This window comes from Dendrobates tinctorius, unplaced genomic scaffold (genome assembly GCF_039654945.1).
Source record: "Dendrobates tinctorius isolate UK_male_01 unplaced genomic scaffold, ASM3965494v1 ptg000070l, whole genome shotgun sequence".
In the NCBI taxonomy this organism is placed as follows: domain Eukaryota; kingdom Metazoa; phylum Chordata; class Amphibia; order Anura; family Dendrobatidae; genus Dendrobates; species Dendrobates tinctorius.
The window spans coordinates 93,459,326-93,476,205 of record NW_027361738.1 but is presented as its reverse complement, the minus strand read 5'-3'; the positions used below and the strand labels follow the sequence as shown (position 1 = coordinate 93,476,205).

The window sequence follows — 16,880 nt, the reverse complement described above, 5'->3', positions numbered from 1 at the left end:
CTCCGTGAAGTTATTTTTTTTTTTCAAAAATTAATCTTTAAAATTTGTAATTTTACCAAATAATAATTTGAAACCACAGGAAAGTTTTTCCCTCTTTCTACAATTTATCCATTCATATCAACTTTTGAAACATTAGTAAATGATATAATTGTTAGGTGCTTGCAGTAATGGTTCTGCTTCTACATGTATCCGGGATTATCTGTAGGTTGTAAGACTTTAAAAGGAATTTTTTACTTTGCCTTTGCTTTTTGAGAAATGCTGCCCGGTACGATTTTTAAAATATTTTACTATTTATATTTTATAACTATTTTGTATTGATTTGCCAATTTTTTTTTGTTGTTACGGACAAAAATTTGCATCCCCCTTTTCCTCTCCATAAGAAGAAACAAACTGATAATTCCATTACAATCAATTGTTTTTTTTAATCCATAATTTTTTATTAAATTTTCAGACAATTTTTGAACACACAAAGGGTCATAAAACCTATACAATAACAAAATACAATAGGTACCTGTACACATTCTACGTATACTCATTAAAACATGACTTCTTCACCATCCCCCAGTGACATCACGGGTTAAAGCATGATGAAATAATCCCAATAATAAAGGTCCTGATATATCCTACAATAAAAACCTACATTAAAAATATGGAACTTCTTCTGCTCAAAATAAAATGTAACAATTTAGAAGTAGAACAAGGTTATTCCATCTAATAAGATTTGCAAAATTTTTGCAAAAATTGGAACAGGACATTACATACTATACTCATATTGGTCAAAGGGAACTTTTTGGAATTCCATTGGCTACAGGTCATGATTTTATCTAACTTTGAATCCCCATGGGGCATTCCTTGGGGGACTTACATTTGCTTTTGAATTTTGAGTCCCCTCCCCAGAGGAGCCACAGACATTGAGGATTGGTTCAAGGATAATGGAAAAGTTTTAGATGAGTAATCAAGCTCAGCTCTTAAAAAAAACTTGCACTTAAATGGGGGCTCAGTTCGATCCTTGGCATGAGCAACTTCATCAACAAGTGTATTCATGTCTCTTTTTTGCTTTCTTCCAATAATGTTTTATTTTACACACTATCTTCACTAACTACTCCTCTAAAATTTGATGGACCCCTGTGGTGCCATAGCAGCTGCTGTATCTCTTAACTTGTCTCTGCACCCATTGGGGCAACTAAATCCCTTCTACTTTTAATTAAAGGGGAACATATAAAGTCCAAAAATTGGAAATATTTTCATTCTAGACATTAGAAATACTTCATGTTACTTGTCTTTTCTGTCTCAGGTTGAATTTCTTTAGGGATGTTGCAGACTTTCGGGTTCTTGCCTGCGGAGGGGATGGGACAGTCGGATGGATTTTAGACTGCATTGGTAAGAAAGTGTAACATGATGTAAAGCTCCATGCAAACATGCGCTACAACAGGGTGCATCTGAATTTCACTGGGAAAAAGAAGTCAAGCTCCAACCGTACAACTTAGGAGTATCTTACCGATGGTGTGAGAAAGGATTGGGCATTCTGAAATCTATCCTTGAATACCTTGATGCCTTGATCAAGTCATAGCTAGAAGCCCCCACGTACATGAAGTGGTAAGACTGTTTCATTCGTGGTGGTCATAGATGTAAAATAATTGTCAGACAAAAATTCCCATACACATACTCACTTGGTTTGGCAGAGTGTCTACGTTGTTTGTATTGGCAATAAACTGCTGGTAGGTGTAGACACCTCTGGCTGAGGCTTACGTCTCCTGAAAATAATAGTATTGAAACTCAAAATTCCTAATCCTTCTTCGTACAAGCCCACACCTTTGATGGCGACTTATCTGCCTTGGGAACAGAAGGATCAGACATTGAAACTCAACATGCCAGATCCTTCTATCCCTCGTAATCGTCTGTGGTTGGGAGTTTGTAGGTCACCATAGACATCACATGGTCACCAAAGAACTGAGACGGGTTTCCAGGGCCGCTGAGCGGAGATGGAAGAGAACCCATTCTACTGAGCACTTCAATGCATACAAGCAGTCCCTTGCCAGCTTTAAGTCCACGCTCTCTGCCGCAAAACAAACTTACTTCGCATCTCTCATATCCTCCCTGTCTCACAAACCTAAACAGCTCTTCAACACTTTCAATTCTCTACTCCGTCCCACAGCACCTCCTCCCCCTCCTCTCATTTCTGCCGAAGACTTTGCCTCCTTCTTTAAGCAGAAGATCGACACGATCAGACAAAACTTTGGCCCGCAGCCCCCAATGCCCCTTGTTGTGAGTTCATTCTCCCCTCCATCACTGAGGCCTGGTGAACTCCCTATTCTAGTGAAGGAAGGTAGTGAGCCTGATTATCAGGCACCTGGTACTAATGAAGACGATTGGCTGAGTGGAGTCACTGACTGGATTTAAGGCAGCCTACGCCCTTTCTGCCCTGCGGGTGATTTCTCTGTGGACTCTTGGACACCAGTCTGATTCCTGCTCTCCTAAAGCTAAGTTTTCTGTTTTGCCTTTTTGCATTTAAGATTTGTTTTTGTTTTTCTTGCTTTTTGGATTCTGCCACTCCCTGCTGGAGTGTGCAGTGTTCCGTTAGCTCTGTCTTCTGAAAGTACCTGAGTGCTGATTTAGTTTTTGAAGCTTAGTTGCTTCAGGGCCATTTTTATATCAGCTTTTTGGCTTTTGTCTCTGATAGGGTTTTGGCAGATTGCAGACAGCAGCCTTCCTATCCGTTCCTATCTAGGTAGTTTTTGGGCCCCGTCTTTGCTCAGCCTGTCTGTCTGTGTAAGTGTTTTCATCTTGCTTCACCGTCATTATATGTGGGGGGCTGCCTATTGCTTTGGGGTCTGCTCTGGGGCAGTTAGATTTCCCCTTTCCTTCTTTAGGCCTATGTATCTCTCCGGCTGTGAACGAGGGGTCTAGGTCATCGTAGGAACCCCCCACGGCTACTGCTAGTTGTGTTGATAGGTTCAGGGGTCTGCAATCTGATAGTTGCCAACTTCTCTGGTTTTGTGGACTTAGCTAGCATTTCTGTTTTTGCCTCCTACGGTGACTCAATCATAACAGCCCCTCTTAGCCACTCAGCCCTGTTCTGCAAAAGCCAGCTTTTCCACCATGACAGAAGATCAGCTCTCCACCCTTCTGTCAAGATCACACCTCACCACTTGTGCCCTCGACCCACTCCCGTCTCACTTCATCCCTAACTTGGTCACAGTCCTCATCCCATCTCTAACACACCTTTTCAACCTTTCACTTACAAATGGTGTCTTTCCCTCATCCTTCAAACATGCCTCAATCACACCCATCCTCAAAAAGCCCTCTCTTGACCAATCCTCTGTGTCTAACTATCGCCCAATATCTCTTCTCCCTTATGCCTCAAAACTACTGGAACAGCATGTATATCTTGAACTGTCCTCCCACCTCTCCTCCTGTTCCCTCTTTGACCGGTTACAATCTGGTTTCCGACCGCAACACTCAACTGAAACTGCCCTAACTAAAGTCACTAACAACTTACTAACCGCCAAGAGCAAGCGACACTACTCTGTCCTCCTTCTCCTGGACTTGTCCTCTGCCTTCGACACCGTAGACCATTCCCTCCTGCTACAGACTCTCTCATCTCTTGGCATCACAGACCTGGCCCTATCCTGGATCTCATCATACCTAACAGACCGAACATTTAGTGTCTCCCTCTCACACACCACCTCCTCACCTCGCGCCCTGTCTGTCGGTGTTCCCCAAGGCTCTGTCCTAGGACCCCTACTATTCTCCATCTATACCTTCGGCTTGGGACAGCTCATAGAATCCCATGGTTTGCAATATCACCTCTATGCCGATGACACGCAGATCTACCTATCTGGACCCGACCTCGCCTCCTTAATGACTGAAATCCCAAAATGTCTGTCTGCTATCTCAGCCTTCTTCTCTGCTCGCTTTCTCAAACTGAACATGGACAAAACAGAATTCATCATCTTTCCCCCATCTCACTCAACCCCTCCACCAGACCTATCCATCAATGTCAACGGCTGCTCTCTTTCCCCAGTCCCGTACGCTCGGTGCCTTGGGGTGATCCTCGACTCTGCGCTCTCTTTCAAACCACATATCCAAGCCCTCGCCTCCTCCTGCCATCTCAAACTCAAAAATATTTCCCAGATCCGTTCATTCCTCAACCACGAAACCACAAAAACACTAGTGCATGCGCTTATCATCTCCCGCCTCGACTACTGCAACCTCCTACTCTCTGGCCTCCCCTCTAGTACTCTGGCTCCGTTCCAGTCCATCCTCCACCTGTCTCCCCGCTATTCCCCAGCCTCCCCCCTATGCCAGGCCCTTCACTGGCTTCCTATCGCCCAGAGGCTCCAATAAACCATGACATACAAAGCCATCCACAACCTGTCTCCTCCATACATCTGTGACATGGTCTCTAGGTACCTACCTGCATGCAACCTTCGATCATCTCAAGATCTCCTTCTCTACTCCCCCTTATCTCTTCTTCCCACAACCACATACAAGACTTCTCCCGTGCTTCCCCCATACTCTGGAACTCCCTGCCGCAACACATCAGACTCTCACCATCAACGGAAACCTTCAAGAAGAACCTGAAGACCCACCTGTTCCGACAAGCCTACAGCCTGCAATGGTCCTCGGTCTACTGAACCACAGCATGACCTGCTCTACCCTCTCCTACTGTATCCTCACCCATCCCTGTAGACTGTGAGCCCTCGCGGGCAGGGTCCCCTCTCCTTATGTACTTGTGTGTCCCTTGTCTTACACATGTTTACTATACTTGTCTATATTTCCCCTTTTCACATGTAGAGCTCCATGGAATAAATGGCGCTAAATAAATGGCGCTATATAAATGCATAATAATAATAATAAATGGTTAGCTGGTTCCACAGAAATTGTCAGGCATGGCTACCAATAATTTAACATCTATGCCAGTGGTTCCCAAACTCCAGTACTCGCGGACCCCAACAGGTCATGTTTTCAGGATTTCCTTAGTATTTCACAGGTGATGGAAGTATCATCAAGGCATCAGGAATTCTCTCACATGTGTAACACTATGGAAATCCTGAAAACATAACCTGTTGGGGTGTGCGAGGACTGGAGTTTTTGAACCACTGATCTATGCCATAGATCCTATGCAAGCTTCATAAATGAGATGACCTTTTGGTCATTCTATGGAGGGTTTGGAAAAATAGGTCAATCCCTTTATTTGTCACTCATCAAAATTGCAAAGAACTTTAGATTTACAGTCAGGACAGTCAAAAGTAATTTGTTGCCCAAGTTTTATAGTTTTTTTTTTTAAATACCCCCTGCTATATTACAAGTTAAATAATGAATAGATGTAAGCATTCACAGGACCCTGGCCCAGCGGACACATTGGCGGTCCGTGGCTGCCTAACCAGAGCACTGTGAATCTCCTCCTTCCTGTTGGCATCTTCATCACCTCTTCTCATTGCGGCAAAAGGCGCGCATGACGTCACGATGGGTCTGTTGATCAGAAACGCTAGGAATTCCGGTAGATAGATGGATGTTGGTAGGACTTCAGTCCAGCAGCTACAGATTGTCAATGTGACCCCTGGTCCAGGGTCGAGTGAATCTCATTGCTCGACTCTAATAATCAAGCATTACATGGCAATCATTGTAATCAGTGGACCATACATGTAATTCATAGCCATCCTGATACTTTTCTTAACATTACCTGCTTGGCTTCTATGGCAAATGGAGAAGAGTTATCTTACAAAATCTAGAATTTTTAAAAAAAATTTGGTTTTCAACGATCAAAAACTCATGTATTTTTTTCTTTTTTTCCAGAAACAGCACCACCCTTATTCATAGGTTGTGTCTGGTATTACAGCTCAACTGCATTGAAACTAATAGTGCTAAGCTCCAATAATGCGCTCACCCTGTAGACATCGCGTGGTCCTCTTTTTGGAAAAAAAATTAAACTTGGTTTTCTAACCCTACTGAGAAACAGTAATTGGTACTTATTTGTGTAAATAACAGAATATTCAGGTGATATGGATGAAGATTGTTCCAGAACTTTATAGGACCTTCCCCATTCATTTCTTATGCCATGATGAATATTATCTCTTTATTTTTCCAACAGACAAGGCCAATTTGACCAAACAGCCTCCTGTGGCGATTCTACCTCTGGGTACCGGCAATGATCTGGCAAGATGTTTGAGATGGGGAGGAGGTAAATATTACTCATAAATTATTAGTTAATTGTATTCTGATTGTACATTTTTTAATATAACCATGATATTTCCATAATTTGAAATCCATTGACAAATTTTTTTTTTGGCAGTGACACTCTGTATTATGACAATGGACGTTTCATGTAGACTAATTCAAAGCTTGATTAATTTCTCCCTTTAAGAGGGTTTGTTCTATATTAGAAAAACATGGGGTGTTTTTAAAAAAAAAAAAACAGCACCTCCTCTGTACACAGGTTATATGTGGTATTGCAGCTTGACCTCAGTTCTTTATACTAGGGGTTGTTTGCCCCTTTAAAACAATGGAGGCTGTAATACAAATCATTTAATAAAATCCAGTTAGAAATGAGCAGATTGATCTGTGACAAATCAAGTTCATTACGATTTACCCAACATTGTCAGATTCTGGAGAATTCCGAATTGTTGAACCTTTGATTTGCCTCAGTACAACAAAATGATCTAATTTTTCTATCTTCTTTTGAGGAACAAGAAGGGGTTGAAATGATAAAATACATTCTACTCACCTGTGCTAATCCCTCGTCTATAATTACTACATCTCAGCCTAAGCTTCTCGGTCCTCTGCATCGGTCTTCGGCTCTTCCGGCACAACCTTCCATTGATGTCGCCAGTGATTGATGTCATTTACATGCCCTCATGTGGCCTTGTGAGGCCAATCAGTGGCCAGAGTGACAAACTGGAGCATTGGAAATATAGAATACCATGGTGGAGGACCGGAGAGTTTCGGTGGAGGCGGCGTAGGATGAGGGTCCAGGACAGGTGAGTGTAATGTATTTTACTATTTTATCCCCTTCCTTCCCAGCCCTCAAAGAAACACTGTCTGGTTCCTATTTTGCTTGAGCAAATCGAATTCCAAAAATTTCAGATCAAATTAGGTGACCATGCCGTCCAATTGCTATCTATAAAAAAAACTAGATGGAGGCTGGATGCTATCGCATCGGGAGGGCGGTAATGTCACGATGGGGGCAGGCTTTGCAGCCTTGAGAATCTCTCCCCCCCATGTGCTCACCCAACTATCCACTCTCTCTTTCCCCATGTGCTGACTTCTCCCATCTGTGCTCTCTTCTTTGACCTGTCTACCCCATGTGCTATCCCCCTTGTCTCTCCTTCCTGTGCTGTGTTCTCCCCTCATGTGCTGTCCCGTTTGAGCTGTCTCCTCCCTGTGCTCTATCTCTCTCCCCCCTGTGTCTGACCGTGTACAGAAGATACTACAGCTCCTGGGTAGGGGAGGAAGCAAAAGACAATACTGACATTACAGCAGGAGATTGCAGAGGATAAATTTTTTTAGGTAAAATATTGTTTAAAAACAGTCAGTGAAATATTTTACCTCACAAAATGAATCCTGTGTGATCCCCTGCTGTAATGTCAGTATTGTCTTTTGCTTCCTCCCCTGCCCAGGAGATGTGGTATGCTCCGTACACGGTCAGTCACAGACAATTTTTAAAATGAACTTTCATTCATGGGAAAACCCTTTTAATGTGACCGGCTTCGTCTGCCTGTAGACACTTCGCGCATATACCATTGGGATCAGCCGAATGATTCACTGCGCCTGATGGTACCGCGCAAGAGGCAGTGTGAGTGTGTGTGTGAGTGAGAGTGTGTGTGTTGTGTGTACGGCGTAGAGTGTGTGTGTGTGGTGTGATGGTGTTCCGCTGGTGGTACCGCGCAATAGGTTGGTACAGCAGCAGTTTCCATATTGAGACACCCATCACTTGGGTGTCCCAATATGGCAGTCAGTGAACTTCCTCCGCTTGGAATTCTGGGATACGGTGACATCTGGCCAGAACAGGAAATGAAAACATTACAAGGCAATTATATAAATAAATAAAACATATCACAGCAGATATAAGATGGTGTAGTCTCATGACTCTCTGCCACTATGCGTGTAACAGGGCAGTATAGAAGGTTGGTGGGGGACCAAAAATGAATTTTAGCCTTTTTCTTAATTTTCTTTTAAATTTATCACAGATATTTTTTTTTTAAAGTTTGTTGAAACTTTTGGAAAATCCTACAGGGCTTTGATTTGAAGTTGTAATACAAAACCTTATTGGATTTAAGAAAATAAAATAAAAAACAAACTAATATTAAAATATCTGTGTAGATGTATGAATATATGAAGGTGTAGTAGACACATGGTCCAAGATTTACCAAACTGTTTATGAGCAAAAAGTGGCAAATTGCCTTAAATTTTCAATGTCTGCACCATGGTCACCAAAAGTTAAAAAGAAGTGTCTGTGCTGTACCCCGGGGGCATAACCAACAAGTATTAGATAAATTTGTTAAACTTTACTCCAGAAAGTAAATTGCTGCAAAAAATGGCTCCTGTCCACAGTGGATGTAGACTTCATTTACTGAAAGATTTTCAGTGGCATGCACCTTTTTGTAAAGATCTTTTTTAGACTAGCATAAAAACCACCAGTCTCGATAAATCTGCCCCATTATCTCTTCCAACATAAGTCATGTAGCAATGTAGAATTATTTTTCATTTTCGACTGCGTTCACACATTCATTGTACACATCCATATGCAGTAACTTTTTAGCTTTTAGAAATGGATTTTAAAAAAAAACATGGATGCAAATCATCTGAAAAAAAAGAAGAAAAATGGTCCATTTTCCATGGGTTGTAATCAAGTAAATGGATGTGTGAAGGAAACCTTACTATTGCTCTTATGCATGATTGTATTTAAGAATTTTTGACCTATGGGGGGCACATCGACGACCTAAAACTCATTATCTAGAGAAAAATCAAGAAAACACCACCCAGTGCCCTATCATGCATCATTAAGTATTACAAATGAGGTCTTCGCTAATACTAAATCCAAAGGATCAGCGCACTGGACTGCAACTATTGCTTCATCTCTCCGGCTTAGGGCACCCTGCTTTGGACATAATCTCCTTGTGTGTCTGTTGTTTTTATTCTGTGACATCACACAGACGGGCTTCACCCATGGGATTCACTTATCCAAAGGTCACGTTCTGATTCCACATTCCTGTCTTATTAGTTGTAGGAGCAGATCCTAAAGATCACATATACTGAGTTATTATTAGTCCGTCCTCCGGAGATAGATACAAAGTATATGTTACAATAGAGGCAGACAGATACAAAGTATCCCTTAGGATCATACCTGTCACATTACTATGGTTGTTACTTTGATAATGCCGTTTTGCTAAAGAGCTCCCTACCTCTATGTCACCTATCCCCCTAAAGATTTACTCCCAACACTGAAAGTTATCACTTAACCACTGGATGAATGATAACTTTTTGATCGGCGGAGGTCCGACTGATCCCAAGAATGGGGTCCTCAAATGCCTCATCGAAATGGAGTGGTGGCTGCGCATGCAAGAGGTAGTTTATTACAAGACTTGGATTTTTCCATCATTCCCAAAAAGTAAGAATTGAGCAGCAAGCACCAAGGTGGAGGACCTTGGAATCAAACAATTGTCACCTAGATGTTGAGAATAACCTTTTAACCTTAACTCGCAGAGCCATAAATTTAAGTCCTTGTTCTCCAGTGTAAGGTTTGTAACAGCACTAGTCCACACCATATACTGTATAATACACATTATTTTTATGCAAAAGAGGGGATTTTAAATCACCTAATACACCAAATTCCAGGTGCGACTACAGCCTTCCCCTTGTGCCATTTTTCATATGGCTACTCCTCTCTATGACTTAAAAAAAAAGCCAGAGGTTCAACTTGCGTCAAAGAAATTTGGTGAGAACGTCAACAGTCAGGAAGAAATTCAAGAAACAAAACGCTGCTATACTTATCTCCCCTTGTCGCTCCTCATACCTTTCCCACCATAGCAGATCCCCACCGCTCCTACTATCAATCCTCTTTGGCTTTCTTCTCATTTGGGATCTTCCGGCAGTGCCACTACCAAATAGGCCCTGCATGATTGCGTGAGGTACAACGTACGTCATTGCCATCAATTACATATATTGTACCCCTTGTGATCATTTGGGACCTAGTCTGCGAAAAAAATGCCAGAGGACCCAGAATAAGTAGACGGTCGAAGAGAAGCGATCGGAGGACTTGGCAGAGAGTGGCGGCCGGAAAACTGTGGAGAAGATCAAGGAGAGGTGAATAGATTATTATTTTTTTTAGCCCTTCATATCCCTTTTTGGTGGAAATCAAATCCCCCAAAAATTTGGATTTTGGTGTTTTTGTTTTTAATTACCCCCAAGATTTTGGTTTCTAACATATCTGAATTCATACAGAAATCAATTAATTTGGAATCTTGTCTCAGTCATCTCTACTCCCTAAATATCTGCTGGTGCCAAAAACTGGGTTTGGCAAGTTGGGTTATAAAGAGAGTGTCCAGAAGTTAGAAAAATATATATCTGTGGACTGTATCTCCTATTGCAGCTCAGCTGTATTGAAATGAATGGGATGAGCTGCAGTACCACATTCAACCTGAGGGCAGGTGGGGGCGCTACTGTTTGAGGAAATCAGCCATTTTTTTTAACTCATACAACCCCTTTATGAGAGGAGCAAGTGGAGTCTGAGAACTGATAATCTCGCTCTACTCATGGCCGAAACAATTTGTGCTTCACCACTGAGTTTTTTTTCTATTCTGTAGGGTAGGCAAAAGGAGTGGATGAGCCCAAAAATGTTTTTTTATTTAAATATTTTTTATAGTAAAAGGTTGGAATCCTGGAAAAATGCCCCTTTAGCCCTTCTATTAATTTAGTCCCGGTGGTGATCACAAATTGGTCTTCCTGCCCCGTCTTAGGACGTTTATAACATCTACCCTCTACATTGATGAAAGATGGGGGTCTTGTCCTTCACTGTGGTTACTGTTTGATATAAATTGTTTTCACAGGAGGGTCTGTACCATCTTTCCAGGTAGAATAGAGATTTTGTCTAGGCTTTTGGATTGGTGGAGGCTCCCGTTGCAGGACTCCTATGATATTACATCTACTTACTATATTTTATGTGTTTTTTTTATAGGTTACGAAGGGGAAAATCTGCTGAAATTTCTCAAAGACATTGAGAATGGCACAGTAGTCCTGGTAGACCGATGGAAAATCGAAGTTATCCCTAATGACAAAGATGAAAAGGGAGACCCAGTGCCTTACTCCATCGTAAATAATTACTTTTCCATTGGAGTGGTGAGTGATATTTGTAATTTTTTATTTTTGCATAGTTTACATCACTCTATCATCTGGAACCTTTATAATGGATGCATTCGCCTATGGGAGTCAAGTTAAAAAAATGACTACAAAATGGTAAAAAAAAAAACCTGTGATCTCCACTGATCTGCTGGAAGATAGGACATAAATGACAATAAAAAGTAATTTAAAGAAAATCTCCATTTTTTTAATTTTTATTATTGTACCTTACTTTTTAATGGATAGATAAACATTGGCATTTTTTAACGTTATAGTGTCTATTTATAGAGTTGATTGGTGGGTGTTCAAGTCCTGAAACCCCCATCATACCGATCAAACCACTAAGACCCACATTGTCTGTGAATTTAAAGAGAAATTAACTTTTACATTTTTTTTATATGTTTTATGCCTTGTTTTGAAGTGTTGATTGATAGGAGTTCTGAGTTATGACACTCTGTTATGTGTCACCTCTTGAGATGGATCCTTGAAGCCCCTGGTTCAGAAGAGCAGCTGGAATGTAGCGTGAACAGATGACAAGGATGCAGCAGGGCGGTCTGGTTGGAACTACAGAAGCTGTAGATATTGGAGGGAAGTTGGAGGACAAGAGCAGGAGTGGCAGAGCAAAGTAGATCAGAAGTCTTGTAACAACGTGCAGGTGCTGGGTATGTCATCACCACGGAACAGAGACAGACCAAAAGTTAAAGGGTTTTATTTACAAGGATTTAAAACTCCTCGCAGGGAGGAAGTAGTGGGGGTTAAACTGGCAATGGAACAATGAAATAACGGTTATGAAAATTAGGCAAAGTTATCAAACAGTCAAGGCAGATAATGGTAATTAACGGGTATTCGTGAAACTTATCAGTCTGAAGAAATCTTGCTTGCAGGGTCGTCTTCTCTAACGTCGGCGCCGGCAGAAGCAGCACTTGTAGTCCATTTAGTCACTGTGTATGCTGTAGTCTCTGTTAGATGATACCGAGATCTCCAGGGTTAAGGTGGAAGGCAGGGGGGACACTGGAACTGTCTCCGCTCACAAACTTAACAGTCTCTTGTTAAGCCTCTCTGCTGGAACAATTCTCAGGCTCTTGTTAAGTCTCTCTGCTGGAACAATTCTCAGTCTCTTGTTAAGTCTCTCTGCTGGAGCATTTCTCAGTCTCTTGTTAAATCTCTCTGCTGGAATCAGGGGCTCTGACCTGTCACTGCGGGCACCAGGGTAGCGCATGCAGGTCTCCGTCTCTGCAGGGTCAGGAGGACGTCTTCCCCTAATCAGTTGGGGCTTCACTTCAACGTACTCACAGGCAGCAGTCTGTATGTCACGTACTCCTGTCTTATCTCTCTGACCCTTTCCTCCCCTGCATGCAGCTGCTTCCTCTTCTCTCTCCTTCGCAAGTTGCTCTGCTCTCAGCTTGCTCTGTCCGTGTGCCCTCTGCCTGCACCCCTTCCTGTCCAGCACAACTTCCTCTTCCCCACTGTTACTCACAGGCCCATGATGCAGTCGGTCCAGGTCCAACAGTCTTCCCCCTGGCAACCCCACTGCACAGCTATATGGTTCCAGACATGGAGCAGAGGAGGTAAAGCCTTTCTTGTTTTTATTGTGCTTCACCCCCTTACATTCTCCCTCTCTTTGTGCTCGCCATTGCACGGACGAGAGTTTCTGTAGTTCTCTTTGACAATCTTCCAATCCCTGCACAATCTGCTGCCAGACGAAATGATCTTGATTATAGCGAACAGGGGCTCTGACCTGTCACTGCGGGCACCAGGGTAGCGCGCGCAGGTCTCTGTCTCTGCAGGGTCAGGAGGACATCTTCCTCTAATCAGTGGGGGCTTCTCTTCAATGTACTCATGGAGCAGAGGAGGTAAAGCCTTTCTTGTTCTTCTTGTGCTTCACCCCCTTACAGTCTCACTGAAGAGATGTAGCAGAGTTGAGTAAATCTGTAGAGTCATTGCAGTGATGTAGCAGAGTTCCATCATGTACCAGATTTAAGAATGTCAGGAGGTATCCTGTGAAAACACAGCTGAGACCAGCAACGAGTAGAGCAGTGTATATCAGAAGGTGTATAGTTACCATGTAGCAGAGCTCAGCCATATAGCAGGGTATGTCACGAGGCACTCTGTGGCTATGTAGAGGAGCCCATCAATGTAGCAGTGTTGTGCATCTCTAGTGGCACACTGTAGCAGAGTCCAGCTATGTAGCAAAGTTGTGTATTTCTATAAAATTGCAGGGTCGATGTAACAGAGTTGGGTATTTTAGAAGATACAGTTTGACAATGTAGCAGAGCGCAGAGACATAAAAGAGATGGGTATGTCAGAGTCATAGAATAGTACTGTAGCAGTTAGTTAATGATAACGTAGCAGTTAGCAGTAGTCCAGTGAGAAAGCATAGCTGATAATGCAGGAGGCATTCGCTCATTAGAAGAGTGGATTAGTGATATATAGAGGCTCGTGTATATAGATCTTATAGGAGACACTGGGGCTGGTGTAGACATCACATAGGAGACGGTGGAGCTGGTGTAGACATCACATAGGAGACGGTGGGGCTGGTGGCCCAAGCACTTCGAGCCACGGGAATCTGCCCAAGAGCGCGTGGGGGAAAGGGTTGGAAGAAAAGGTATTTGACACTTACGGCCTGTGAGGTGGAGGTGCTCCACCCCAGCATTAGAGGTAACAGACCCCTCCAGAAATAAGGCGAAAAGGCTCAAGTATGAGCTGAGCGGTATACTTGCCCTGCAGAAGATCTGTTGGTCTGTACACCGCTCTGATGCTAATTTTGAGTTATTGCATTCTTCTTCATTAAGACCTATAATTACATTTGCATAAAGTTACTTACATTCCTGAGCCCAGACCTAACGGCATTTATTTACTTACTGGTAAACAACACCATCTTATTCTCCAGCGCTTTACATACATTATCATCGCCGTCCCCACTGGGGCTCACAATCCAAGTTTCCTATCAGTATGTCTTTGAAGCGTGGGAAGAAATCAGAGAACCCGGAAGAAACCCACGCAGACACGGGGCGAACATACAAACTCCTTGCAAATGTTGTCCTTGGTGGGATTTGAAGTCAGGACCCCAGGGGTACAGTGCTAACCACTAAGCCACCATTCTTCCCATCATCCTCACTGCACCGCACCCTGCTAATAGAAAATCTACAGAATTTCTAATTTTCTGAAATACATTGAGAAAAAGAAATGAAAGCAAACTATTTTCCGAAAAGCTTATCGTAGTTTGTAGATTGAAATTATGAAATGTGACAAACTTTGATACAAAAGTGGAGTTTTCCTTTAAATCGTGATTTTTAAATTGTCGTTACAGTTTTAACGCAATTACATCACGGAGTATTAACGTTGTTTGTGCTCTATTTTTACGTTTTAATCCCTTCGTTAGTCCTTTACCATCAACTCATGTATTGCGCCAAAGGTCCACAGCCCAGTTGTAATCAGAAAAATGTAAAATGAAGGTTACGGGAGGGACGAGGGCTCGGAGCACGTCTCACCTGCACTGATAAAAAGTTTCTCTAGAATCTATGTACGGCTCGTATGTTGCAAAAGCACGAGAAATATTAATACCTCCTTTATAACATATTAAAGTATCAAATGCAAAATGAGACCCCGAGGTCTCATTTACACTAGAGAGTGTTTTTCAAAGCCCATGACCCAATTCCTAAGCTCACATCATTGCCAGATTTCATCTTAATAGACATAGGATAAATGCCAATTATATACCCAAGAAAAAAAAAATATATTTTCATCTTCACATTATGTATTTTGTCTCGCTATGCAGATTACAACCTGGATTTTTAGAGCTTACTTAACACATTTTGCTTGGGGAAAAAAAAAAAAGAGAAAATTTGCAGCAAGGAAATATTGAAACGTCTCGTCTTTGTTCACATCTTATTATGAGAAAGTAAGGACAAGGCTCCGTGCTAACAGCCAATTGTAAAATAGGCCATGGGGTATGGAGTTTTCATGCCTTAAATTGATGCATAGCTCTTCCACTAAGGAGATGCCGGACGGCTAAATGAGACAATTTTCCTTTTCTTTTAGATATTTTTGAAATTTAAAAAATTTACTCCTCAATTGACCTAAATGTTGACGTTTGAGGGTTATCTCCCATTAGAATACTTTGAGTGTTGGCAGCTACTCTATATATTACCAACATGGCCGACTTGACCATTAATGCGCAGTTGGAGTGAGAAAAAATGGCTGCCCTGAAAATGTTTCAGTCCTGCTCGCTTGACTGTTTATAACTTTTTGTTTGTTTTTTTTACAGATACTGTAATTAGTTAGGTCTCGTGCATATTTTAATTTTTTTTTTGTCCACAATAACTCATCTTGGTCTTTAAAGGGAATCCATCAGTAAGTTTTTGTATCTGTCACCAGTGTGTCACACCCTCCTGGCATATCTTTGGTTCAAAGATCACTACGTATTGTAAATCGCAATTCGTCCATTCAGCCCATGTGTTTGTGTCCCATAATAAATGAATTTGGTTTCCTTTGCTGCTGAAGATGTTAACGACTCTTTCTATGTGGGTCAGAAACTTGCAGCTCAATTTCAGCTGCTTCTGATCTGGTCATTACCTCTCCCTATAAAACCTAGCCTGACTTTCTCTTCCTTGACAGTGAAAGCTTTGCTTCCTGGCTCCTTGCAGACGCTGTGCAGCATTGGAGACCGTTGTTGCTATTGGAGATTGTTGCGTGCTGTTTTTGGGTGTATGCTTTCCTCTTTGTCCTATTCCCATTTGGTTGGTACATTACTATCCTTCCCTGTATACCACTTTACCTTTGGTGAGTGTTTGTATGTTTGTTGTCGTACATTTTTTAATTCTTCTGAAGCCATAATCTTTAATAAACATATAAATAAATACATAAAAACATTGCATGTTGGTGCCCATGAGTATAAGGTGCTGGAATGCTTTCTTTTAACAATGCCAGGTGTTTACTTTCAAAAAAGCTGTTTAGTATTGGGTAGAGTTGAGCGACTTTTGGTTTTTTTAGGGTCGCGTTTCGTTTCTTGAAACCCGACTTTTCCAAAAGTCGGGTCGAGCAAGATCGTCCGATTATAGGGAAAAGTCGGGGTCGTCCCGAAACACGAAACCCAATGTAAGTCAATGGGGAATAAAAGTCGGCAGTGAGAGGAGGACAGGAAACACACCTACAGTGCCCATTTGAATGCCAAAAGCATCAATTCTTCTTACTTAAGCTTGTCAACCTTAATTAACTTCATAATACAAGTTACGCACTGAAAAATGGGGGTTATTTGGCTAAAGTTGTGGGGGGGAGGGCTGGCTGCAGGTTTTCATGTGCCCTGGGCGAAAGAGCCCCCCTTTAACACATACCACAACTCATCATGCTCCGATACGGCAGAGAAATAGCGGTATAGTACAATGAAAAATACCTCACTTTTTACATCTCATGACGAGGCCCATCTATTTCTCCATACAGAATCATTGGTCCCATATAATGTTTGAAACAGTATATGATGAGCTCCACATAATGCTACAGTATATGTTGGTCCCCATGGATGAAGCTCCACTGTCTTATGGGCC

General features: G+C 42.1%; 1 protein-coding gene across 1 annotated transcript in view; it reads left to right on the top strand.

Annotated features, from left to right (window-relative positions):
- Window positions 1-16,880, top strand: part of DGKB (diacylglycerol kinase beta) — a 738,755-nt gene that overhangs the window by 340,164 nt on the left and 381,711 nt on the right. The window contains exons 17-19 of the mRNA XM_073582131.1: window positions 1,295-1,380; window positions 6,095-6,184; window positions 11,177-11,337. Of these exons, the coding sequence (XP_073438232.1) occupies window positions 1,295-1,380; window positions 6,095-6,184; window positions 11,177-11,337 (337 nt within the window). The remainder of the gene's footprint in view (window positions 1-1,294; window positions 1,381-6,094; window positions 6,185-11,176; window positions 11,338-16,880) is intronic.